At 45.2% G+C, this 27,019-nt stretch overlaps 1 protein-coding gene across 5 annotated transcripts; it reads left to right on the top strand.

Moving 5' to 3' along the window:
* On the top strand, nt 1-26,663 carry ZNF346 (zinc finger protein 346). Of its 5 annotated transcripts, XM_074313428.1 has the most exons (8): nt 1-225; nt 775-889; nt 9,813-9,916; nt 10,475-10,567; nt 12,262-12,406; nt 16,232-16,417; nt 22,218-22,311; nt 25,309-26,663. In XM_074313428.1, the coding sequence occupies exons 2-8, from the start codon at nt 811-813 to the stop codon at nt 25,394-25,396; spliced, it is 789 nt and encodes a 262-aa protein (XP_074169529.1). In that variant the 5' UTR covers nt 1-225; nt 775-810; the 3' UTR covers nt 25,397-26,663. The 5 variants fall into 5 exon arrangements, with proteins under 5 accessions (XP_074169529.1, XP_019566568.1, XP_019566567.1 ...); XM_019711009.2 differs by lacking the exon at nt 775-889 and having other exon boundaries at nt 6-225; XM_019711008.2 differs by lacking the exon at nt 775-889 and having other exon boundaries at nt 6-225; nt 16,184-16,417.
* Nucleotides 26,664-27,019: the final 356 nt, after the last annotated feature.

The following is a 27,019-nucleotide window of genomic DNA, read 5'->3' as shown; positions in this document are numbered from 1 at the left end:
GAGACTAAGATTCAGGAGCGGCTATCGGCCGGTTAGGGGTTGCGGGGAAGATGGAGTATCCCGCGTTGGGCACGGTGGAGGCCCCGGACAGCGGAGGGGCCCGGCCATACAACATCTCGGAGGAGCGGGAGGGCCGGGAACCAGACCGGCTGCGCTTCGACCGCGAGAGGGCGCGCCGCCTGTGGGAAGCAGTGTCCGGGGCCCAACCAGTGGGGAGGGAGGAAGGTGAGTCCGAGGGTCTCAGAGGCAGGAAGCCCCTAGCCCGCCTGCCCGTTGCGCGGGAAGTGGCGGAAGCCCGGGGCGAGAACGCGGACCAGCCCCCGGGTCTACGGTCACACCCCCTAACTCCCGGCCCGCCCACTTGCGTGACGCGCCGGAGGACTCCATCGGGCCCATGCACCGTGGGCCAGCTACCCTGAAAATCGAGTCCGCGGCACCCCAAGAATCAGGGCCCCGCGTGCAAATGGTCAGGGGCCTTCTCAAGTTCAGGCCGCCAGTGCTTTCTGCCCTGCATTCTTTACCCGCCAGAGCGCAGTTCTTTCCAAGCTCGTGGACTGTAATCCCTCTCCACGCCTTCTGGGAGACCCACAGACTCGTAGCTCCTTCACCATTTCTCCCTGACTCTCCATCGTCCCAGTCTCCAGGCTCCCCCACCCCTACTGTCTCTTGCCTCCCTACTGTCATGCCCCACACTTCCAAGGGATCTAAAAGCCTTCTTACCCCCATGTTCCTCCTGGCCTTGGTGACTGAGCCCTGGTTTACCCCTGTTTTTAGGTGTCTGGTCTCTGCCAACTGGGTCCCTTTTCTGACATGGGGGCCAGGAGCCTGAGAAACAGGGACACTTCTCCGCTGAAGGTTCCCAGCTGGCTCTGCATTTTACCTGGCAGTGGTAAGATGGAGATGGAAAGAGCTGGCCTGACCTGGTTATGTGACTCTCTTCACAGTCCTTAGCAGAGGTAGCTGCACAAAGACGGGGCTTCTGTGCTAATCCTATCATGTAATCTTCATGGCAGTCAGATTTCTGTAACGGTTTGTTTGCTTGCTGAGCAGACTCATCTTGTAAAGTGTAATATGTTGCCTGTGGGCTGATTGGACTGTGATAAAATGGAATTTTTGACCACATCCAAGGACTATATATGTTTCAATTTGGGATGGTATACAGACCTATACCCTAGTATATTTCTCCAGTTTAAAAACTAGTCTAGTCTGACTCCTAAATTATTATGTGCCCCCTCTCTCCCTCATACATTCCAACTTGTGTGGTATAAAGTTGCACACACACCCCACCCCCCAACCTGGCAGTTTTCCTTTCATTAATTTGACAAACATTCACTGATGCCTGCTTTACTCCCAAGACTGGCTGAGTGTTAGAACTACAGAGATGAGGAAAAGACTGCCCTTGCCCTGGAGGGACCTGTAGTCGAGTCCAGGAAGCAGAAACCAAAACAGTTTCGGTTGAATGTATAGTAGGAACAGTGGAGAGGAATGCCTAAGAGTTTGGGATGCACAAAAAGAGGAAGTGACCTTTGTCCTCAACCCAGCAGCTGTGTGCTGGAAAGTGAACTGTCTCTTTCTGTGTGTATGAATGTACAGTGTCGCTTACAACCCAGTTCATTTCCCTCCTCTCCTCGCTTTTGCAATATTTATATGAGGTTTAGGTAGATACCTGTAACCCCAAGTTCTACTTGCTTGGGTTTTTTTTTTTTCTCTTAGCACTTTCATTGAGTTAGAATTTACATACCATAAAATTCACCCATTGTAACTATACAATTCAATGATTTTTAGTAAAAGGATAGTTATGTAGCCATAATCTAGTTTTAGAATATTCCCATCACTCCAGGTCTTTTGTGCTCCTTTATTTTAAATCCCCACTCCTACCTCCTGCCCTAGGCAACCCCTGAACTGTTTTCTGTCTCTATAAATTTGCCTTTTCTGGACATGTCATATAAATGGAAACATACAAATGTAGTATTTTCCATTTGGCTTCTCTCAGCATGTTTTTGAGGTTCAGCCAAATTGTAGTGTGTATTAATACTTCATTCCCTTTCATTGAAAGTAGAATTCCATTATATGGATCTTGGTTTTTTTTATCCTCTGACAATCTGTACCTTTTGGGTGAGCTGTTTAGACTATTCACATTTAATTTAATTATTGTTATGGCTAGATTTACATTTTGCATTTTGCTATTTATCTTCTTTTTGTTTTGTTCTTTTCCTCTTTTACTGGCTTTTGTGTTAAGTATTTTGTAGTGTACCATTTTAGTTCCCCTATTGATTTTTTTTTTTCAGTTATTTTCCTAGTGGTGTTTTAGGGACTACAGGATGCATCTTGACTCATCATAGTCTACTTCAAATTAATACTAACTTAATTCTGGTAAAATATAAAAGCATTCCTATAATGTAACTCCTTTCCTCCCCCTCCTTTGTGCTGTTGTTGTCATATATGTCTATATATGTTATAAACCTAATTAAACATTGTCATAATTATTGCTTTATACAATGTTTTTTAAAGAAGAAAATAAATTAGAAAAAAATATATAATGTCTTTTATATTAACCCACATATTTACCATTTTTGATGTTCTTTATTTTTTCCTCTGAATTCAAGTTATGGTGTATCACTTTCAGCCTGAAGGGCTATTTTTAGTATGTCTTGCAAGGCAGACCTGCTAGCAATGAATTGTCTCAGTCTTTATCTGGGAATGTTTTTATTTTGGCTTCATTCATAAAGGATAGTTCTTATTTTGTTTCTAATAACAGCTTTATTGACACCTAATTCATATACCATAACATTCGTCCTTTTAAAATGTACATTTAGTATATTCACAGAATTGTGCAGCCATCACCACTGTCTAATTTCAGAACATTTTCATCACCCCAGAAATATACCCTGTACCCATTAGCAGTCACCGCTGGCAAGTACTTATCTTTTTTCTGTTCGTATGGATTTGCCTATTCTGGACATTTCGTATAAATGAAATTATATAATATGCGTTCTTTTGCAACTGGCTTCTGTCACTTAGCATGAGATTTGAAGGATAGTTTTGCTGGACATAGAGTTCTTGGTTGATAGTTTTTTCACTATTTTCACTTGGTTGATAGTTCTTTTTCACTATTTTCCCCATTTTTATTTTTTTATATTAGTTTCAGGTGTACAGCATAGTGATTAGTTCACTACTCTGCATATGTCTTCTGGCATTCATTGTTTCAAGACGAGAAGTCATTAATCAAATTATTCCACTGTAGATGATGAGTCATTTTTCTCTTGCAGCTTTCAAAATTTTCTGTCTTTATATTTTAATCGTTTGACTGTGATGTGTCTAGGGGTCAATCTCTTGGTATTTATTTTATTTTGAGGGTCTGAGATATTTGGATATATTAATGTCTTTCTTTGGTCAAATGTGGGGAGTTTTCAGGCCTTATTTCTTCAAATATTTTTTTCTGCTGCTTTCTCTTCTCTCCTTCTGAGATTCCCTTATACATATGCTGGTATGCTTGATGTGTCCCACAGGTCTCTGAGGCTCTGCTTGTTATTCTTCAGTTTTCTTTTTTTTTTAATTGGGGAATATTGGGGAACAGTATGTTTTTCCAGGACCCACCAGCTCCAAGTCAAGTCGTTGTTTTCAATCTAGTTGTGGAGGGTACAGCTCATTGGCCCATGTGGCAATTGAACCAGCAACCGTGGTGTTATGAACACTACGCTAACCAGCTGAGCCAACCGGCCACCCTTCAGTTTTCTTTTTCTCTCCTTCAGATCAAATATTTCTATTAATTTATCTTCAAGTTCACTAATTCTTTCTTTTGGCCATTTTGACTTTCCTGTTGAGTTCCTCTAGTGAATTTTTCATTTCATTTATTGATTATTTCATTTCAGCTCCACTCTGTTTATACATGTTCTAAATAGAAAACATTTTTGGGGTGGCCGGATGGCTCAGTTGGTTAGAGCTCAAGCTCTGAACGACAGGGTTGCCAGTTCGATTCCCACATGGTCCAATGAGCTGTGCCCTCCATAACTAGATTGAAGGCAACAAGCTGCCACTGACCTGCCCGAGGGGCTGCCAGATGACTCTTTGGTTAGAGCACGAGCTCTCAACAAGGTTGCCAATTTAATTCCCACATGGGATGGTGGGCTGCACCCCCTGCAACTAAGATTGAAATCCGCGACTGGACTTGGACTTTTTAGCACCACATCATCAGTGTCTTTACATTTGCTTTCTTCTTGCCCTTTTGTATGATGAAACTTGAGCTTCTTGAGATCATCAACAATATGGATTCACAAAGTAGGTGGAAGTAGTAAGGCTACATGACCTTATGGAGCTAACTGTCCAGTTCATTCTCATAGAGCACCCTGTTAGACCATACTGCCTAACCAGTCGGACCCATGGGTAGATTATGTCCAGCTTCCTTTTCCTAGGATCTTTTGTTGTTTGCTGTTTTCTAACTATAGCTGTACTTAGACACCCACTACCTTCTAATAAGCCATAAGAAACGGGGTAGTAAATAGGTTTCATCTCCCCCTAAGGACCTCTTCCAGGCAATTGATGAATTTCTATAGAGCTGAGTTGAAGATTCTAAGGCCACATCAAGGCCCAAGGATTCGCAAGTCATTATAGATTAGCAATGTTCACCTAATAGTTGGAATATAGGAGTTTAGTCATGCAGTAACCAGCCATCCTGGCCCTAAGTCTTCGTAGGGCAACTGAAGACACCTTAATTCACCCAAAGACAATTGCAACTCAGATTGAAGTGTCTATCATTTTGTTTCCCAGATACTACTTCCCCTAAATTTCTTAAGTTTATGAATTACCTTGCTTTCCCACACTGACTTTCTCTGTCCCTACTTCATTGACCCTGTAAAAATCAGCCCTGAACTTCACACTCTAGGTCTCTCAGCCTCTGCCCCATACATCTTCTCATTGGCTACGATACAGATAGCAATTAAATCCTGCCAATCGGATGGCTTCTCATAAGATTTGGAAGGCAGAAATGCAACGAAGACCATATTCCTATGGCCATTGGCTATTATTGCTATAAAGAAATGGCATGGAACTGTGAGCTATTCTACATCAGTGTTCCAGCATCCATTCTCCAACTTCATAAGCTGAGAAGTAGGTTCAATAACAATGAAGCTTCCTATTTCCAACAAGACTGTAATGGAGGCCTCAGAGACTATAGCTTGCCTATTGGAACAATTATGCATGGTTCCTAGAGATGTTTCTGGAGGCCCAACCTAGTCCCTTCAGCCTTTGCAATGATTTTCTAAGCACTTCATTTCCTAGATCAAACCTGTCCCACTCTGGAGAGGTAGCTGGTAGCTGGGTTAGAGTTGTATTTGGCTATCAGGGCAGCAGGAATTCACATTTCGTGCACCTTCGCAAAATTCTGATCATTCATGTATGTTCTTTTTCTCCTTGTAGACCTTGACTTCCTCCAACCTCATGAACCTCTCATGGCTTTTCTGAGTCAGGAATTCAGGGAAGACTTGGCCGGACAGTTCTGACTCAGAATTTCGTAGGCAGTTGCAGTGACATGGTGGCTAGAGCTGAAACAGCTATGGGTTGGTGCTTCCAGGGGCTGGCCAGGCAGCTTGCTCTTTCCATCCAGGTAGTCTGAGAGCCTCTCCATATGGTTTCATGCATGGAATCGTTTGGGCTTCCTCACAGTTTGGAAGAAAACTGCTTACATGGTGGCTGAAGACTTTAAGAGCAAATATTTCCAATTTGGTTCTTTTTTATAATTTCTATGTATCTGTGTTGCTTACTGGTCAGCCAGTGATTCAACAGAGTTTGTTCTCAAACACCTGGTGCTTAAGACCTCAGTTCTCTGCTGTTAGAATCTGTGTGTAAGCAGGGAACACATTCAAAGTTCAGGCCATTTTCAAGTCTTTCCAGGCTTTTACTTTCGGGCCCTTTTGCGTCTCTTCTGCACATGTGCACAGCCTCAGAGTTGGCCGGGAGTATGTGACTTACTTGGCCCTCTTGCGTCTCCATGGCCACGCAGTCTCAGCCAGGCACTGAACCATGGCCTCACCTCAAGCTAATAGATCCCTTGGCCCTTCCTGCTCACCTGCCTCTGAGATCGTCACTTCCACCACTAGTGTAACGAGCTATGCATGTTGCACACCACTCCAAATTAAGTGATTGCCCCCTTCCACAGGGAAGCTATTGGTTCTCACATCCTGCCTCTTCTTGGCACCTCCTCTGTGCTGCTGAGTATGGGAGGGGATGAGAGCAGCCCCAGTGCCCACCATTCTCACCCGAAGTTCAGCAGGTGCACAAACATAAATGCTTCCCAGATTGTGACGTGCCCTTGGTCAACTTCCAGAGTGCTGCTGTGGTGGTTTTGTCAGTTTTGTAGTCGCTTTTGGGGGAGGGGAGGATCTCCTCAATATGCCACAGCTGGAAGTCCCTCCAGTACTCGTTTTTATATTCAACTTCTCTTCCTCTGTCTGATTTCTAAGTTTGGAGGGTCCCAAGACTCAGTCCCAGAACCTCTTCCGTTTTTCATCTACACTAGGATTCTCTTTCAGTCTATAATTTTAAGTATGATTGATATGCTGATGATTCCCAGTTTATATCTCCAGCTTTGACCTCTCCCTCGAGCTCCAGACCTGAATCTTCAACTGACTACTTGATATTTCTACCCATAAGCCCGATAGACCACTCACATTTAACATAGCCCAAAGAAAAGCCTTTAATTTCTTCTCCAAGGCTGTCTTCTTCCAGTTCTCATCTCATCTGTACAGTTTCTCAAGTTCAAAACCTAGGAGTGATCCTTGAATCCTCTCTTTCCTTCGCCACCCCCAAGCCAATCTAAGAAATTGAATGTCAGATCTACTTGCAGAATGTAATTCCAAATCCATCCACTTTTCTCTGTCTCCATTGCCAACCTGCCTCATCCAAACCTCCATCATCTATGACCCAGAAGCCTGCAGCAGCCTCCTCTCTGTTCTCCCTGCTTCCGCTTCTATCCCCGTGCACTCAGTGGACACAGTGATCAGAGTAATCTTTTCCAAACGTAAGTCAGATCTTGTTGCTTTTCATTGCACTTAGAATAAGATCCATAGTTCATATCATGATTTATGAGGCCTTCTGTTCATTCAGGATCTGGTAGGCCTCATGCTGTCTCTCCAACTTAATTTCCTACCACTTTTCTCTCATTCACCACTGGTTTTCTCTCTATTCCTTGAACATGCTGAGCTCATCCCTGCCTCAGAGACTTGGCCTGTCTCAGGCTGGAACACTTTCCGCCGACCTTGTGGCTGATGCCTCCTACAGTGTTCTTCATTAACATCCTGCCCCCATCCTCTACCACTTTGTTTGTTTTCTAGTATTTCTCACTGTGCCACTATCTTGCTTTTTTATTTTCTTTGTATTCTGTTTTATTTGTTGATACCACCCCAGCATGAAGCCCAGTGCTGGCACCTAGAAGGCATTGTAAATACGTTTGTGGGCTGTGAGTGTACAGTCTGAGGCCAGAGAGGTGCATTTTAGTCATTCAGCAGGTATTCACCAAGCCCCTACTGTAGGTCACGTATTGTGCTGGGGATACAAAGTCATAAATGACATGGTCCCTACCCTGTTTAGTCTTTGGGAGTCAGATTCTGAATGTCCTTGAAAAGGAACCCCATCTCCTTTAATAAACAAGATCTAGCATCTCCAGGCTTGAGGAGATAACTGGACTCTGACTCCTGGGTACCATCTTTAAAAAGCTCTGGCCCAGATGTGTTCACAGACCCACTTCCCTTGGTTCTCTGAAGCACAGCTGAGGCAGGCAAAGTCTTTCACAAAAATTTACCAAGCACTGTAGGAGAAAACTGGGGAAATAAACGAGACCCTCCGAGGCAGAAATACAGCCAGACAACAACCCTTCTGCCCAAAAGTGCTGGCGTAGATAAGCTTTAGACCTTGTGAAGTAGAAAGAGGCACCTTAAAAGTTCTCCACCAAGACTCCTTCCAGGGCATCTTGACCACTTTTTGGTCCAGAGTATATGATAAAAAACTGTGGGCTTGCCGTCCCCTCACAGTTTTCTGGACTCTGCCCTGCCTCAGTTTATCAGTGTCATGATAGAATTCATGCATTGAATGAGTTTTTACTCCCTCCCCAAAAAGGTAAGGCTTTGTTCTCCAGGCCCAACAATTAAGAACAAGTTAATATCATGGTTTCCTACAGTGGGATTTGTGTAAAATGTTAGGTAATTTTAGATGTTTCAAAGTCAAGTGAAGAACAGTGAGGAAAATTTTAACAGTTATCAAATTTTAGATTAAGAACTATCATCATAGGTACAATATAGAAAATAATTAATTTTCTCAGAACCACAGGACCCAGAAAATAATCTGATGATAACATTGAGATTGAGCATGTACTACCAGGTACTGTGCTAAGTGGTCTCTACGGGAAACCACAAGGGGAATCCCTTCTATGAGATACATGTCACCAGTACTCCCATTTTATACAAAGGAAAACTATGGAGTGGAGATAAAGTAATTTCTGTAAAATCATGCAGCTAGTGAGTAACAGCAGCAGGATTTGAACCCAAGTCGGCATGCCTAGGGAGCCCAAGTTCCTACACAATTTGTACCACAAACATTTAGCTGGTATTAGGTAATAGTTTATGTTGACTATATAAGAATAGGATTAGTTTACGTTTCCTCATGAAGATAAAAGATCAGCACCATCTTCTAACTGGTACAAATCCTCCAAAATTTCTCTTCAAATCTTCTGATCCATTCAAAAGAAAGCCAATTTTTAATTTTAATGATTCCTCAGTAAATAGAAGCTCACATTCTTTCCATACAAAAAGAATGTTCTAGTCTTTTAATAGTTAAGCCCCAATACAATTTTCTTTTTTTTTTAAGGAGAGTGCAGCTCACAGTGGCCCATGCGGGGATCAAACCAGCAACGTTGGTGTTATAAGCATAACGCTCTAACCAACTGAGCCAACCGTCCACCCCCCCCAATACAATTTTCTCACCAATTCTGTGTAGTTATACCAATGGAAATTTAAATAATTAGAAAATGCTATTCATCTTTTAGTGGAGCAAATTTGAAGGTTGCTTTATTTTTAATTCCACAAAAAAGGTCCCATAAATAATAAAAAGATACAGAATTATTACAATAAAACTTTTAAAGGAACAGTCAAAAAATGATTCCCTTTTCAAGTCTTTCAGACCTTCTGATTCTATCAGGAAAGAAGTCTCAGTTGGATGTGACCATGTCATAACGCCGCTCTTCACAGTCGCTGCTCTCTTACTGTTCTTTTTAAGGAAAGCTCCAAGCCTGACGCCAGTGTCTGACTAAAATTCTATCATTTTTATTGGTGTCTACTTAAGTTATGGTCTAAAGATTCCTTTTTAAAAGAATTTACTTGTATAGTATGGTGACTATAGTTAATAACTCTGTATTGTATATTTGAAGTTTGCTAAGAGAGTAGATCTGAAAAATTCCTATCAGAAGAAAAAAATTATAAGTCGTGTGGTAACAAATAGACTTATTGTGGTGATCCTTTCGCAATACAAATATCGAGTCATTTTATTGTATACCTGAAATCAATATGTTGTATCTCAATTTAAAAGTTTTCAGACTATTTAGTAAATAAAATTGGCTTAAATAAAGTTATAAAGTAAGGAGTAGTGTAGGTGGTGTGAGAATATAGCATGAGTCGTGAAAGCAGTAGGGGAAGAGTGACTAAAGTTTGCTGAGCTATAATAGCGTGGCATTCCATTACCCAGGGCCTGAGTTTGAGGCAGGGTTCAAAGACAGTGCTCTGGAGGCAGGTTTTTAACGCAGAGATTCTTTATTTTCCTCTCTGTAGTGGAGCACATGATCCAGAAGAACCAGTGTCTCTTCACCAACACCCAGTGTAAGGTTTGCTGCGCCTTGCTCATTTCGGAGTCCCAGAAGCTGGCACACTACCAGGTATGCCGCTGTACCTTTAAGACTGCTTTACACTCCAGACCCAGTTCCAAGCCCCCACTCCTCCCTGGCGTGTACAGTGAAGTGCAGCTCCTTCTTAGCCATCTAGGCGTTGCCTCCATGCATGTTGACTATAACTTGAAGACTGACTTAATTTTTCCGAGCCTCATTTCTCCCATCCAAATCAGGATCATTATACTTACACCTTCCGTTGTAGCTTATATAGTAGAAAGTACGTGTTTTGGCTTTAAATAGACCCGAGTTTGAATCACAGCTCTGCTACTCATCTTGGGCAAGAAACCTCACCATCTTCAGCCTCTGTTTCCTTATCTACAAGATAGAGATGATGATAATTTTCTCATATTATGAAGATTAGATTTGACAGCATGTAAAGTAACTTGAACAGAGTAAGAACTCAGTAAACTAGTTTTCTTCCCCCACCATCTTCGCTCAAAAGTTTTGTGAAGATGAATCAGGTGAAAATCTAGTTAAGTGTTTTTGAGTGCCTTAGATGTACAATGGCATTTGGCTATCTTTGATCTTTTTCCTGGGTTCTTGCAGAGCAAAAAACATGCCAACAAAGTGAAGAGATACCTAGCAATCCATGGAATGGAGACATTAAAGGGGGAAACGAAGAAGCTAGACTCAGATCAGGTAATCCAGCTGCCATGTTGAGACCGCTCGCTTCCTGATGAAGCCAGCAGGCAGGTTGGTGCGGTGTAAAGAGCATGGGCTTTGAGTCAGACTGACTTGGCTTCAAATCCCAGCCCTGTCATGTGACTTGAGCAAGTCTTATTACTTCTCTGAGCCTTGATTTCTTCCTCTATAAAAATGAGGATAAATATCACCTACGATTTAGGATTTTTCCAAATTAAAATGAGGGAAGGAAAAAGCAGCCAACACAGAGCCTGGCACATAGTAGGGGCTCAGTAAATGGAGCGTTGTGATTTGTTGGAGTAGGACAAGAAGCTGCCCATTCCCTACTCAAGGAGACAAAGTGGAAGGAAGCCAGGCTGCGGCTTCCTTGAGATCAGGGGAAAGAGCTGAGTTCAACACTGGACTGTTTTGAATAAATAAATGGAAGGAACCCCTTTCCAGGTGCCTGCTCTCATAGATTTGCTTTTGGCTTGGAAGTCCTGCGAGAATTATGCTGAAACAACCCCAGTGCCTTAAGGGCACCATAATTTTTGTTCCATGGGAGGCTGTGTAAGTGTCATAGGGTAAGAAATCGGCAGACTAGTGCCCAGTGCCAGCTCTGCAGCTTACTGGTTGACCTTTGGTAAATTACTTACCCAGGCTGTACTTCACCCATAAAATAGAGATACTAATTCCTACCTCGTAAGGGTCTCATGAAGTAAAATTCCAATTCCTAGTAGAAAGAGTTTGCAAGCTGTGCCTCCTACTATAGTGACCACGGGTTTGCAAGGGCCGTGCTCATCCCTTCTCCAGCTCACTGGACTCATTCCTGATTGCCCCTCTTATGATTCAGGATTCAAAAAGATGGGATCAACTCTGACCTGGGCACATCACTTCACCTCTTTGGATCTCAGTTCCTTCAACTCTTGGAGTGGTCCGGTAGTTCAAATAAGATCACAGGCTCCTCTCCACCCCCCAATAAAGAATTATGCAGCCCAAAACGTCCATAGTGCCGAGGTTAAAAAATACTGTCTTAGAATGAATACTCTATCTAGAGATCAGACCTTCTCGGAGAGAGACTGGGAGCCCTTACTATAGGCTTGAAATACATTGTTTTCTAGTCATCATAATCAGATAAAACCCAGTGATCTGCTTGTTCAACAAACCCTGAGCACCTGCTGTGTGCCATACTCCAGCAGGTGCTAAAGATAGGAAACAAGGTGAGTCCCAACAGTCCATGCCCGAACGCTACACTTTGGTTTCCCAGAGTCTCCCGAGCTATGACACTGTCAGTTTAGGATGACGAGCGGTATGATAGAGACTCTGGGAGTACAGAGGAGGAACAAGGTGAATTCTTCCTGGACTACTCACACAAAGTGGCTCGATAATTGTTTATTGAATGATTTTCTTGAGTAAAAGTCTCTCAGAAGAGGTGACATTTAACCTGGGCCTTGAAGACTAAGCAGACATGTGCCAGGCAGGAAAGGAGGGAAGATCATTTTAGGCAGCAGGGAAGCAATAGAGAAAAAAGTGGGGAATGGTGAGTAGAGAGCCTGGGATGAGATAGCTGGAGGAGAATCCAGAAAGGTAGGTTGGGGTAGTGTGAGAAGGGGGTTCTGGAATGCCCATTCTCCTGTGGGCAGTGGGGAACCATGGAAGATTTTCTGGCCGGGCAGTGGTGTGATCAGACCTGTGTTCTTTCTCCCACCCAGAAGAGCAGCAGAAGCAAAGACAAGAACCAGTGCTGCCCCATCTGTAACATGACCTTTTCCTCCCCTGTCGTGGCCCAGTCGCACTACCTGGGGAAGACCCACGCAAAGAACTTAAAGCTGAAGCAGCAATCCACTAAGGTGGAAGGTACTGGTTTTCCTGAGTAGTGCTATATTGGGACCCCTCCCGTCCTCAGGGTACCAATGCCAGGTGCTCCCAGAAATGCTCACTGGGGCCACAGGCTTGGAGAGGTCAAACTATTTTTTGAGAGCCCTTAAAAATATGAAAGCAGACCTCGCTTCGTTGAAATACAGCCTCAGAGTTGTGCTCACCTAACCTCCCTTTCTTTGGTTACATCAGGTTTTCTATGTAGAAGTTTCTTAGCCCTGAGCTGTGGTCCTGACTAATATTATAACTCAGGACTGCCAAAGTGCCCCCGGCCATGCACACCGTGAGAGCATTCCACCTCCACCTCTCCCGCTTAGATCTTTCCCTACCAGCAGCCACCTGCCCTTCTTACCACGTGTACCAGGTTAAAAGCTAAATCCTCCTCTTTTTCATGTGCTCAGGTTATGCCCTGCTCACTTTAATCATCAAAGCTGCCTGTTCTCAAGACAGGGACTTGCCTTTCGAAGTTGAGTATTTCAGTGCTGCCACTCCTGCCCAGCAAGCTGTGTTTGCAGTTGCCATGAACTCATTCCCAGCACAGTGACTTCTAAAGGAGCCCCTCTATCTTGTCACCACTGGGGCCCTCGCTTTCATCTCATTAACTCCTGGCTTGCTGGGATTTTTAACCTCTGCTAACTGCAGTTATTCAAGAGTGAAAGTTCTTTGATCTTTATTTCATTTTTTCTTGGTGATTTTTGCTTCTCTCTTCACTTTGGACCAAGAAGTAAACTACACTATCTCTAATACTTGTTATCCTTTTTTATGTTACTGTATTATGAAAACAAGACAACAATGTTTTGGAAGGCTTTGAAGATAGAGTTTTAAAAACTCACTCAATTATACCCTCTTGTCACACCCAAATCTAGTTATTTATGCTATGAAACAACAGAATGTGGACTTTGAAGTCACAGACGACCCTGGGCTGCTGTTTACCATCTCTATGACTTGACTTCTTCGTGCCTGAGTGTCCTCACCTATAAAATGTTGATAATACTATCTACTTCATAGGTTGTGAGGATGAAGTAATGTATGTAAGGAGCCTGGAACATAGTAGGTGCTCAGTAAATGACAGCTGCTGTTAGTATTATCACCACCATTAGGAAGGCCAGTGAGTAGAACGCCCGCCCCCCCACCCCCATGGATCTCAGTAGCTGCCCAGACGTCCACCACCTGGAGCATGTCATTGGCCTTGCTTCTGGTTGGTTCATGAGGAAGCTATGCTATTACTAATTGCTTTTGTTTAAAGCCGGTATTGGTACCAGAAAGATTAAACATTAGGCCAAGAGAAACCAGCTTAAGAACAGAACTTTATAAGACCACTTCTCTTGAGCTTTATACAGACTTACCTTTCTATAAATGGGAAAATTCTCTGGAATATACCCGGTCCCAAAGACTCCATATTCATGAGTTTATTTTCCATATCCACTTTTGGCCTTTGCCACACGCACATATGTTTTTATGTTGTAATCATCATGCATGTGTCCTGCTTTTACTTCTCATTTAATTTTGTAGTTTAAGCACGTTTTCATGTTATTACATGAGTTTATAACTGTATTTCTCAAACATTTTTCTAATGCAAAAGTAATACAAGCATGTTGTAAAAAATATGAAAAATATAGATAAATGGAAAGAAAAAGTACCCATGATTTTACCATTCAGAGATAACCACTGTTAACATTTTGTAGTAGTGTTTTTCCTATAATCTTTTGTTATGTGTACGTGTATATCTGTGTGTATATCTGTTTTATGTATAGCTAGATTAAATCCATGTATGTGTGCGTATAAACATAGAATACTTTAAATAACCTTACTGTTTTTATAAAAACGACGCATGCTCATTATGAATAATTCTAATTCAAACAATGCATAAGGTACAAAGAGGAAAGGAAATTATCACCCAGATCTTACCGCCAACACTGTCAATATGTTGGTAACATTTCAAAATACCAGTACACACATATGAACTATGTATATATTTTCTAACAATGATATAATCATATTGTGTGTATAATTTTCTTTTAATGCCCTTTTCATTTTAATGTAACATTTGTATTTCCTCATGTTGTTAAAAACTTTTTCGTGAACATTTTTAATGACTATATAATACCCCATCATACCACATTTAACCATTCCTCTAAAGTTTTCCTCCCTCACCTTTTTGGTATTTATAGATAATGCTACAGCAAACATCCTTATAGAATACTCTTTCCATATGTCAAGCTATTTCCTGAGAGAAGATTCCCATAGCTCTCATTTTTATTGGATGTCCTTTAAGTGGTTCCTCTAACTTGACTTAACCATTCACCTCTGATGCTTCTCTTCAGTATCTTTTAAAGAATGACCTTTATGTCTTAACAACCATTATTATCTCTTTTCTGATGTCAGAAATCTACATTCATTGTAAAAAAGTTGAAAATACTGAAAAGCACCCTTTTACACTGTGCTTTTGGTCTTTTCTCCACGCATCACCAGTATGTTTTTTGTTGTTATTTTACAGAATTGAGGACATAAGAAACAGATTGCTGTATAACCTTTTCTTTTTAACTCAACACTGCATACTGAATATTCTCTCATATTATTAAATATTCTGCAACATGTATATTACTTTTCAAGTGACTTGCTGAACAATGGCCAGGGAAATTGAGGTTCCCTGTACTGGAAAATCACTGTGGGGAAAGCCAGCAAGTTTCTTCTGGCTTGCTAAAAATCCTCAGAATGTCCCGCACTGAAGTGGCACAGAGCTGAAAGAGCGTCTGAGCCATCTGTGAGTGCTGTGGAGCCCCACCCCGCACCACTCGTGTGGGTTCTAGGCCACAGTTTTAAAGCCGTGGCTACTAGATTGACACCATCCCAGCTATGTGGACTCATTAGTGAGTCATGGCATCTACCAGGCAGCAGCACGGCCTGCAGTCAGCGTTAGAACATCTGTTGATCCACAGGAGACTTAAGCGTGTTCCCCTCCCAGGCTCTGATGAATGGAATTCATTGACCAAAGCCAGGGGTTTTTCTGAAGGTGAAAGCATGAGCCGTACCCTTCAGGTCTCCCTGCTGTTCTGGCAGCCTGGCATAGCAAAGAGGGCATAGTCTTTAAGGGTCACACAGACCCGGGTTCACTCATTAGCTGGGTGGTCTCAGGCAAGTCATCTCACCCGTGAGCCTGTTTTTCTCTGTAATGTGGCAAAATGATACCTGCCTGATGGACTAGTTCTGGGACCAAAGGAGAAAAAGTACATTACAAAGCACGTAACTAAGTATCAGCGGCATCCTCTTCTTCCCGCTCAGCCCCAAAAGGCCTCCAGTACGGCTGCCTTTTTTAAATGACCTCCAGGCCCTCAGACCCTCAGTTTGTATGTCTGTGCATTGGCTCCCGGCTCTGTACTGGGGTACTGTGAGGATGGAAATAAAAAACTGAAACTTCTTGTCCCACTTGCTGTGACACTCTGGGGAGCGCTGAGGGATAGACGGCGTGCGTGTCCATGTCTAGTCTGTTGTCATGTGGCAACTTGATAGCGGAAGCGCATGAGAACATCAGGATTCATGTGCCTAAAGTAGTTAACGCTGGTGAACAAAGTACTCCCCCAAATCTTTCCAGTTTCCCCAATTAGAGAAGGCTTTCACCGTGTGATTCACGCCTGCAGTGCCACATCTGCAAGTGTGATTAGCTAGTGACCAGCCTCCCTTTGCATTCAGCGTACTCGAAAGTCTGGCATCTTCTGGGTTTTTTTCATTGTTTCTGTTTAAACTCTCTCGCCGCAGCTCTGTCGAAACGCCTTACAAACCCTTTCCTTGTGGCCTCCACCTTAGCCTTGCACCAGAATAGAGAGATGATAGACCCAGACAAGTTCTGCAGCCTCTGCCACGCGACTTTCAATGACCCTGTCATGGCTCAGCAACATTATGTGGGCAAGAAACACAGGAAACAGGAGACCAAGCTCAAACTCATGGCACACTACGGGCGCCTGGCAGACCCTGCTGTCACTGACTCATCAGGTAAGAGCTGGCTCAGGGCGTGACCACGGGCTCCCCGGGCCACAGGGCTATGCTTTTCGTCTTTAGGTCTCCGAAGGCAGGCATGGCAAACTCAAATGCCTGCAGAAGCCAGACGGGAAATTTAAGGGAAAGAGCCAGGAGGGGAAATGGTCAGCGAAAGAGTGGCGTGCGTCTCCTAGCCAGCTCTAGCCAGCTACTACCGTATCTTTCAGTTTTTCAAAAGAATCTAGCAGCCAGATTTCAATAAGAATTCTCCTGACTTTTAAATGAGCAACTAAACTTTTTAAATGTTAAACCCTTTGTGAGTCAAATCTGTATGTAAGCCAGATTCGGCCTAAAGGCCTCCAGTTTGCAACCTCTGATTCAAACTCCATGTCATCCACATTCCTTGTGTGACGGCCTCAGTAGCCAGGTTGTAGCAGGGCCCCTCCTGTCCCAGCCGCTGAGGCCTGTGTCCCTGAGAGTAATGCCAAGGAGACCGTTCTGACTCCGAATATTAGCGACTCCCCTGAGCTCACGAGGCCCGTCAGCATCACGGGAGTGAGGAGCTCTTCCCATCACATAGGAAAGGACGGGGAGAGAGGAGAGATGATTATGTTCTCTTTCATTCAGCCAGTCAATATTTGTTGAGCACCTACTGTGTTCCCTCATTGGGGTACAGTAGTGACCAAGACTGAAACAGTTCCTGTCTCGTGGAGCCTATGTAGACATCAGTGTTGGACCCTAGGCTGTACAGATGCAGCACCAGACACTCAACACTTGAAGCCGCCATGGCGTCCAGGTGGCACGGCTTGGCCTCAGGGAAGCTGCTGCTCAGTCACGTGTGCTCCTCCCACAGTCCTGGAGAGGTCAACACCCAGACAGATGCCGTGGACGTGCCGGACCACATATGGGCAGGGGAGGGCTCGTGTGTCTCCAGCAGTCCTCCAAACCCCAAAGCAGCCGCACAGCACGGCCGTCCTGGGCCAGTACTGACACTGCTGACTTTGTGCGCAGGGGGGCTCGAGCAGGGTGCCAGGCATTGCTCCTCTGATGCCATTGAAGGATGCTGCTGCCTTACAAACCTCTTCAAAATTAGAGAGGGGCAGCTGGCATTGACATACTGTTCCCACGTGCAGGCAGTCCCTTTCCCGATAACCTGGTCAGTCCCAGATGCTGAGGACTCTGGAAACCTCAGAATGAAGCTCCTCAGAACCCTGCTTCACAACACCCTCCTGTGTGGGCCTGTGACTGCTAGGAACAACATGGGACCCAGCTGGCTCGACCCAGGGCACTGTGGTAGCTGCGGCTCCTTTACTCAGCTCTGCCCTGGTCATTCTTCATTATCTCTTGTCCACTGGCAGGACTCAGGCACTGCAATGTTTGGGGCTGCTTATCTTAACTTGTATCCATTCTGTTCTTTTATCTCAAGCCAAAGCCTTTCTGTATCCACCTACCTCCATTTGTCTAAGGCTAAATTACATTTGTAATCCTAAAACTGTAGCCTTGATCGTTTTTTCTTGCTGAAGGCATCTGACTGCTTTAAAGATCAGCCAAACTCAGTAATGAAAACCTAGGCAGAGAGGCAGGAAGGAGTATCACATGCCCCTTTGATATTAATATATACATTATAATTTAATCCCCACAGCAGTCCTATAAATAGGCATGATTTTCCCACTTCACAAATACAGAAGAGACTCAGAGTGACTCACTCCAGGACGTACAGCTGCAATGACCTGATGTTGATAAGTGACAACATCACTATGGGTCTCTTGCTCTGTCTGGCACCAAAATGTACACTCCCGCCTCCTGCCTGCAGCTCCGAGTGTACCTGACAGGAGGCTTTTTGGGTGCAGGACATCAGCAGAGGCATTGAGCCCACTCTGACCCCTTCTTACTCACAGAGGTGGAGTGATGACCTGGGGTATGCAGGCAGTGACGTCATCAGCTGACAGGGATTCTGCCTTAGCGGAGGATTGAGGTTTGTCAGTGGCCTGACGCTTCCCTACGTCAGTAGAGGCTTGTTCGTTCATTCTTCTGTTCCATCGGTCATGCTACACTTGCCAATGGCTGCTGCAGTCCAGGCCTTAGGCTAGACGTGCTCACATGTAATTACCTGATTTAATCCTCACAGCTACTCTGTTGTGCAAGTGTGATTACCCCCATTTTACAAATGAGGACATTAGGATCAGACGGACGACGTGGTTTGTCCCGGGTCCCAGTAGGAAGCAACAGGGCCAGCACTGAAACCAGGTCAAGTTCTGTGTCGGGTCCAGAGAATAGTTGCCATGGGCTTCTGGCAGGTGTCTCATGACAAGTATAGGTCTAATGTGAAATGGCCCAGACTGTCCAGCTCTCTCCCACCAGGGGTAGGTGTGGCATCTACCAAGCTGATCAAACAAGACTTGGAGTTTGCCTTACACGCCAGGCTTACCCAAGAACATCAAACTAAAACCTGCATCTCATCCTAAGAGCACTGGGAAGCCATTGACAGTCTCAGATCCTTGCAGCCTCCAGAGCACTCCGTGTCGCCTCTGGGGTACTAGGGTCCTCTGCTTCACCCCATCGCTTTCCCGACTTCGGGTCTTGCCTCCTACACAGAGCCAGTCGCTTACTCTGCCCCACGCTGATCCCCCAGCTTCTTCAACTCCTATGCATAGGACAGGTTTTCAGGTCTTAGAAAATTCATAGATAGTCAAGAAATACTTGTTGGTCTCTTTCCTAATGTGCCAGGCATCGTATATGTGGTGGTAAACCTGACGGGTGTAGTCTAAGTTCTCACGGAGCTTAGAGTCTATGGAGAAGACAAGCATTGAGCAAACAACAAGGATGACAGACTTTAGAACAGGAAACAAATGGAATACTATGTAGATAACTCATGCAGAAGCAGGGATCAGAAAGGCTTCCTAGAGGAAGGGGTATAGTTAGTGTGGGGCAAGATGATGCTGGGGAGATGAGCGAGTGTCCATTCATGGCGTTGTGAGTCATGGTAAGGATTTGGGCCTTTATCCTAAGAGCACTGGGAAGCCATTGGCAGTTTCAGCATGAGATCATTCTGGTTACAGGGTGGAGAATAGTTTGGGATGGGGAGTAAGGATAATGGGGACAGAACCGCAATGGGCTATGGTAGTCATTCATACTGCAGAAGGTAGGAGCTTGGACTCAGATGGCAGTAAAGGAGGTAGAAGCAAATGAATGCAAGATGCATGTTGGAAGTAGAGTTGTCAGGACTTGGCCATCAAATGTGGGAGATGAAAGAAAGGGAACAGTCAGGATGGTGTACTTAGTGTATTTAGTCTTAAGCAATGAGGTGGATAATCCTGTTTTGTCCACTTCAGTTTAGGATGCCCATGAGACATCCAAGTAGAGATGTTAAAGAGGCAGTTGGATATACAGGTCGAGACCTTGAACAAGAGGTCTGAGTTCGAGATACTGCCATTTTAGTAGGTCAGAAACTGTTAGATATTGGTGGTTTCATGTTTTAACCTAATAGGTGGTAATTAAAGTCAAGGGAATGAATAAGATCCCTTAAAGAGTCTAGAGAGAGAAGAGCTGAGGGTCTAAGATTGAGCTCTCTGGAAATTTGGAATGCCAGTACTAATAGTGGAGGTTAAACAGGAGTTAGCAGGAGACAGAGTGTGCATGCTGAAAGCCAAGGGCGAGAGACATTGAAGAAGGGAGGAGTCACCAGTTCTGTCAGGGGCTGTTGAGAGGTCAAATATGATGAGGCTTCATAAGCATCCATTTTGTCCATTAAATTTAGATACAAGGAAGCCACCATCGGCCCTGGAAAGGGCGTGTGCGAATGGGTGGGGATGGAGGGATAGGTTGCAAACTAATTGAAAGGCAGGGAAATAGAGAAGCAAGTGTAGACAGGTCTTTCAGAAGCCTTGGCAGTGAAAAAAGGTGATACAGGTGCTTTTCCAAATAAGCCAGATGTTTAAAAATCAGCTCTAGTGATGTAAGATTCATAAAATCATGCAGGTAAACCAGAATATCAAACATGTAAGACAAAAAGCAGATGAAAATTTATGTGTGGGTACTTGTTTTTCAGAAGCAACAGTGAATTCTGCAGTTGCCCCAAATAACGATTTGAATCTAGCTTACAGATCAGCAAACAGTGTACTGACGTCTTGTACTTCGCAGGGGACACAGGAGAGTCCAGAGAGGTGTGCTATAGAGGGAAAAACGGGGGCTTCAAGGGCCAGAGGGAAAATCCCAGCTCTGACCACAGATCAACCACTTAACCTCTCTGGGTCTATTTCCTGCTCTGAAAAATGGAGATAAACATCTATCTTGCAGGGTTGTTGTAAGAATCCGAAGGTATAAATATCCTGGCATGGTGCCTGGTGCTCAATAGAGAATAAAATGGGCTGTTGTAACCTGGGCATCAGTAACTCTTCACCATTGGTGGTTGTCACCCCCACACCAGCCCCAGGTCCCACTCCTGACCTTGGGGAGAGAGTGGTTCTGCTGGTCTATTATGCATCTCTTCCCTGTTAGTGTTGAACCATGAATTCTGGCCTTAACTGTCTAAAAAAGACCAGAATTCTGATTGCAGTAATTTTCCCCTTGAGTGCGTTAAAGGGATGCATCTTCCAGGAAATACTTGAAGACACAAGGGAAATAAACATATTGGGAACTTTGTCTAGCTTATTGGGGTAGAGGAGATTGTTGGTGTTCTCAGCAGCTGCAGCTGCCGTGGAAGGCTGGTTAAAAGATACTCTCCTCTTTGCCAGCATGACTCATGGAACCCATCAAAGTGAAATAATAATAGTGATAAAAGCTCACATTTGTTAAACACTTACTTTGTGCCAAATGCTTTTCTTTGAATCATTACAATAACCTTATGAGATTGATAACTGATATTAACCTCATTTTATATATAGGGAACCTGAATCTCAGGGAAGCCCTACTTTTACAAATGAGGAAACCAAATCTCAGAGAGGTTAAGGAACTGGTCTGTGGTCCTCCAGGTAAGAAATGATAGAGCTGGGATTCGAGCCTAGGTGATCTCACTGCAGAGCTATGAGAATCAGGGTGGTAGATGATTTGAAAGGTTTAAGAGCCAGAAGAGCTCTTGAAGTCATGTTGTAGTGCATGGCGTGTATCAGACACTTGGTAAATAATAGCTGCTTTTTATTGTAGGTATTATGGTTATGAGTTGTGGTATAATTGGTTTATAATTGAGAAAAGCTGAGGATCAGAAAGGAGCGGGTTTAGCCAAGGTCAAATGAAGGCAGAGCCAGGAGTCCAGCCCCACCATATCCTGGCTCCTGACCATCTCTGTGCTAGACCATATGGAGAAAGGCCACTTCGTCACTGGAGCAGGACTGGGAGCGAGACAGAGCATCTGTGAGCCCCAAGGGAGAAAGACAGATTGATTTTTCATAGTGGGCATTCCCATTAATTACTGATATTACAAGCCGAGGAGAGTGGCACCTTCCCAGAGATCTCAGTGAAGGACATCCTTAATGAGGCCACTTACCAGTCAAGGTGGAAAAGACAGTTACACCAAATATCACCACTTTGTTCCTTCAATCTTTTATTTACTCAATAGACAGCTACTCTGGACCAGGCTCGAGGCTGGGACCGGGGGCACAGAGGGGAATGAGGAGGTTGCCAACTGCAGGGAGCACATTGGCACACAGCACACGCCCCCTGAGCACTGAGGCGTCTGGGATTCTCGTCAGGGCCAACCACCTGACCTCACCCACCCCTCCGTCCTCAGAAGAGCATTTGCATGCACTGTCAAAAGCAGCAGTCCCCAGGTCCCTTCTTACTGCATAACTAAGCATCTTGACTTTTATGTGTGTTTCAGCCGGGAAGGGCTACCCGTGCAAGACGTGTAAGATAGTGCTGAACTCCATAGAACAGTACCAAGCTCACGTCAGCGGCTTCAAACACAAGAACCAGTGAGTAATCAGCCTTTGAAGTCAAGCGTCTGCAGTGGGAGTTCAGGTCTTCTGAACCAGCATAAGGCCCGGTACTCCTTGGCTAATAGGGAATCGTGGCAGCCTTTTCTCAATCAACAGAAGCTCCGTGAGTTAGCAGAAAGAAGTGTCTCCTCTGTAAGCTTTCTCCCATCGGCTTCTCCCCAGCTGTGGGCCCTCCTGGGCTGAAAGTTTTGGTAGAAGCATAGGCGATTTCCTTGGGGGTCTCCTAAGAATACTTGGATTTCCTGGCCTTTAGCAGTCTAACTAGGGAAGCCTGTTTTCACTGGTCAGAAGACCTTAGTCTTCACTGCCATCAGTTCTGTGACAAGAGCTCCCTCTACAGGACATTACCAAATATGGCCAAGGTTCTTTCGTGCATTGATAACATTATTTATTGAACCCCATCTGAGTGGTGGGCAAGACAGACCCAGTCCCTCCTCTCAAGACCTTACATTCTGATAGAAGACAAAAAAACTATACTTATTTTTGGTCTTGGTTCTTCCTGTAGCCCCAGTGCCCAAACCAGGGCCTGGTGCTCAGTAACCATTTGTTGAGTGAATAAAAGCTCACCTCTAATAGCTCCCCTTATTGGTACTAGCGCTTCAACTATATTATCTCTAACCCTCACATCATCCCATAAGGTGAGGATAATGAGCTTTTGGTCTATAACCAGTAATTACAAATTGCGATAAGTGCTTTGAAGGGTAGAGGTGAACAGAAAGAGTTCTCTGTTCTTGATAATCCTGAAAATAACCAACATTCTTTGAGCCCAAGCAGATTCTCTCAGGCAATCCTCAAACAACCCTGGGAAGATGGGATCATTATTCTGATTTTACAGATATAGGCAACCACCATTAAAAGTGAACCTAGATCCGATAAGGTCCTAATATCCAGAATATACAAGGAACTCATGCAACTCAACAACAAAAAAACAAACAACCCAATTGAAAAATCGGCAGAGGACTTGAAGAGACATTTCTCCAAAGAGGACATACAAATGACAAATAGACATATGAAAAAATGCTCAACATCACTAATCATCAGAGAAATGCAAATCAAAACCACAATGAGATATCACCTCACCCCAGTCAGAATGGCTATCATCAACAAGACAAATAGTAACAAGTGTTGGAGAGGCTGTGGAGAAAAAGGAACCCTCATACACTGTTGGTGGGAATGCAGACTGGTGCAGCTGTTATGGAAGGCAGTGTGGAGGTTCCTCAAAAAATTACGAATAGAATTGCCATATGACCCAGCAATCCCTCTCCTGGGTATCTACCCAAAAAATCTGAAAACATTCAGAGATAAAGACACGTGTGCTCCAATGTTCATTGCAGCTTTGTTTACGGTGGCCAAGACATGGAAACAACCAAAATGTCCTTCAAAAGTGAACCTAGAAGTCTGAGCTGTAATTCACACTGAGGCTTGTCTGGCTCACAGCAAGCTCCTCCAGGGCGTCATGCTGACAAGGAGGCTAGAGCCTGGCCAGGGAGGGCCCACGTGGTTCCGTCCCTTCCTCTCAGAAGGGAACTGTGGTGTGGACAGTGTGCCACAACATAAACTTCTGAAATGGGAATTATCCCCATTTTACAGATGAGGAAAGTGAGTTTCATGCAGGCAAGTCTGCTGAAATGATTGCTTTGGCTTTGGTTCTGCGTTGCTCACAGCCAAATGAGTTAAAGGTGGTAGTAACGGAGTGTTGGAGCAAAAATGCCCTTAGTCCTCTGTACTCTGCCTGTAGTCCCCCTCCCACACTGCAGCTGGTCATCGTCTTTATGTGTAGACACACCTTTCACTGGGAGGGCTCTCAAGGTTTCTCTTAGATATGGACTTGAGACAAGCCCCAGCAGTCCAGTGTGGGGCACACTTCCCGTTTAGCATACCTTCAGCCTGTGGCACCTCGACCAGTGGCAATGTCACAGACTGTCTGGAGCCAGCCAGAGCCCCATCCCAGGGCAACCCAGACTTGAAAATGCTAGTGTTGTTTACTGTTTTCTTCCTACATTTTCCAGCTATGTCACCTTGGGTGAGTCAGTAAACCTCTGAGCCTCTAGTTCCTCTTCTGTAGGATTACAGTTTGTTAAACACATATCGCATGTAATTCACAACAGCAGCTTTGAATTAGGGCCCCCCCCCCCCCCGTTACAACCCAAGGAATCCTAAGGTCAAGTAGGTTGAGAGACTTGCCCAGGATCACATAGTTACTTGGAGTAAGACCCGGGACTCAAACCTCTGACTCCAAAGCACGTTCTTTTCACTCTGCCACTTCCAGATGAAGCTCATTGTCCTCCCCTTATGGGATGCTGTGAGGGTTAGAGATAATATACTTAAAGCGCTAGTACCAGTAAGGGGAGCTATTAGAGGTGAGCTTTTGTTCACTCAACAGATGGTTATTAAGCACCTGTTATGTGCCAGGCCCTGATTTGGGCAGTGGGGCTACAGTAGGAACCAAGGCCAATACTGTTCCCCGATCCTTTGGGTCCCCCTCTGCCAGTAGAAGCAGATCCTAAAGAAATCCATAATAAGACAATATCAAGTGGTGCTAGGTACCCAGGAAGTGGGCTAGAGGGTGGCAGGAGAGCCACTGTAGATTTTTTGTGAGGGGGACAGTGGGCATTCTGCACCACTCGGACGGGGCCCTGTAGGTAGAATGAATGGTTTGGTACTGTGCAAAGACGTGGGCTGCAGTCCTGAGTGTACCACACTTAAAAGCTGACTGTGGGCAGGTCACTCACTCACACTTTCTGAACTGCAGTTTCCTCATGTATAAAATGGGGGTGCTATTCCCCCGCTTGTAGAATTGCCATGAGGGTGAAATAGGATGCTAGAAGCAAAGCACCCAGTAAAGGAGAGAGCTGTCCTGCTTGTCACTCCCAGACCCTGGGAGAGCTGTACTACCATTAGAACAAGCTACCTGCAGCGCCATTGCAACCACCACAAACTAATCATGTACCTTTGTGCCCTCTCCAATTCCAGGTCACCAAAAACAATGGTATCACCCCTGGGCCAGATTCCAATGCAAAGACAACCTATTCAGAAAGACTCAACTACCTTGGAAGGCTAGAGGTGTTTCTGTCCAGCACCCCAGTTTGAACCAGCTATGAGCCAGCCCCCCGTGACTGTGACCGTGATATGGTCAGCCCTTGGCTCCCTCTTCCTCCTTTCTTACATAGGCCTGAGGCAGGAGTGGGCCACAGGCGGCCTCTGATTGGTCCAGGCAGATCCACCCCTGCTCCTCCCCTTTGGAATGGGCCCTGCCCTATAGGTCAGGACAAGGGAAGCAGGGACCTTGAGAGGACTTGGGGTCTCACAGGGTGAGAGTTTAGAGGATGGCCTTTCCCCCTCCCTGGCCCTTGTGGGCCACATGTCATGAGGCTCCAGGCCTGTCTCCTCGTCAGGTCAGCTTTGGACCAGTCCCTGCAGCTGAAGGACTGAGTTCTTCTTGGGTTTGAGGCACCTCCAGTGAAATTAGCGCTTTCACGCCACACTGTGGCCTAGGCGTGAAAGGGCAGATGGAAGTAGCTGCCATATGGAAGCTTGGAGCTGTGACATTCCCCCTCCCTCCACAAGTGCAGGCTTTCCTGAGCTTGGCGCCACACGCTGGCCGGTTTTACAGGTTTCTGCCCACTATGAAGTCCCCTGGGGCTTTGCCACAGTCCTGGCAAGCACTGCTGTCCCTCCTGTCCCTCCTCCGCAGTTCCTGACTGGTGCTTAGGACCTGCAGCAGCTGGGGCCACGCTAGAGCTGCAGGAGGCCTCCTTGCCCTGTTGGGGGGAGGGGGCCTTTCCCCTCCTTTGTCAAACGTTCTCCGGCCCAGGTCCTGTGGGAAGGTCCCCACAGGCAAGTTTTCTTGATGGTTCTGTGCCCTTAAAGGGAAATTGCCTCTTGCCCGCCAACTCGGAGGCTCATTGCTGCCCTTTGGCCCCAGCTAGCCCGCTCCTGCCTCTTGGGCAGCAGACCACCTGCCCAGGTCGCTGTGGTGCTAGCCCTCCCCCATCACCCACCGGGAGATTTCTGGGTACCAGGGAGTGGAATGGGGCCCCCAGGGAAACAAAGAGCTGGTGCAAGTCTCCGCAGTGAGCAATCAGACGTTCCGCAGACCCCAAACCTAGACTTCTCCAACTCTGCCTGGGACTTCACTGGGAGTGATTTTTCCTTGTAGCTTTCAAGCAGGAGCTGTAGGGAGGGGCACCGTCCGAGGCCTGCCCCCAGCTGCTCTCATGGCCGCCTCGCCTGTGAAATGCCTTTAGTATCGTACGTGGGTGTGCAGCTGTGTGCTTATGCTCTGTCTTTGGTCACTGAAGCATCTAAATAAAGCATTTCTCCCATGAGCCAGACTACAACTTAACAGACCTGGGATTTGGGACCATATTGCTGTTGGATCCCCCTCACCGCACTCAGACTCCCGGGGTCCTAAATACTGTGCTTAGGAGTTGGCACAGAGAGCGACATCTAAATTGCTTGGCAACCCTGTGGAAGTCTTCCCGGGTGCCCTAAACTCTACAACCTCATCCGCTCATCCAGCTCCCCGTGATGGAGGGCCTTGTGGAGGTTTAAATGGTAATCTGCTTTGAGAGAATTATTCTGGCTGCTATGTGAGAAGGAAGTTCGGGGAGCAGGAAACGAGACAGACATGGAGGCTGTCTAATATGGCTCTATCCAGGCTAACCCCTTCCGGGCAGAGACC

Source organism: Rhinolophus sinicus, linkage group LG10 (genome assembly GCF_036562045.2).
Source record: "Rhinolophus sinicus isolate RSC01 linkage group LG10, ASM3656204v1, whole genome shotgun sequence".
Classification (NCBI taxonomy): domain Eukaryota; kingdom Metazoa; phylum Chordata; class Mammalia; order Chiroptera; family Rhinolophidae; genus Rhinolophus; species Rhinolophus sinicus.
This window is presented reverse-complemented; position numbering and strand designations above follow the sequence as displayed.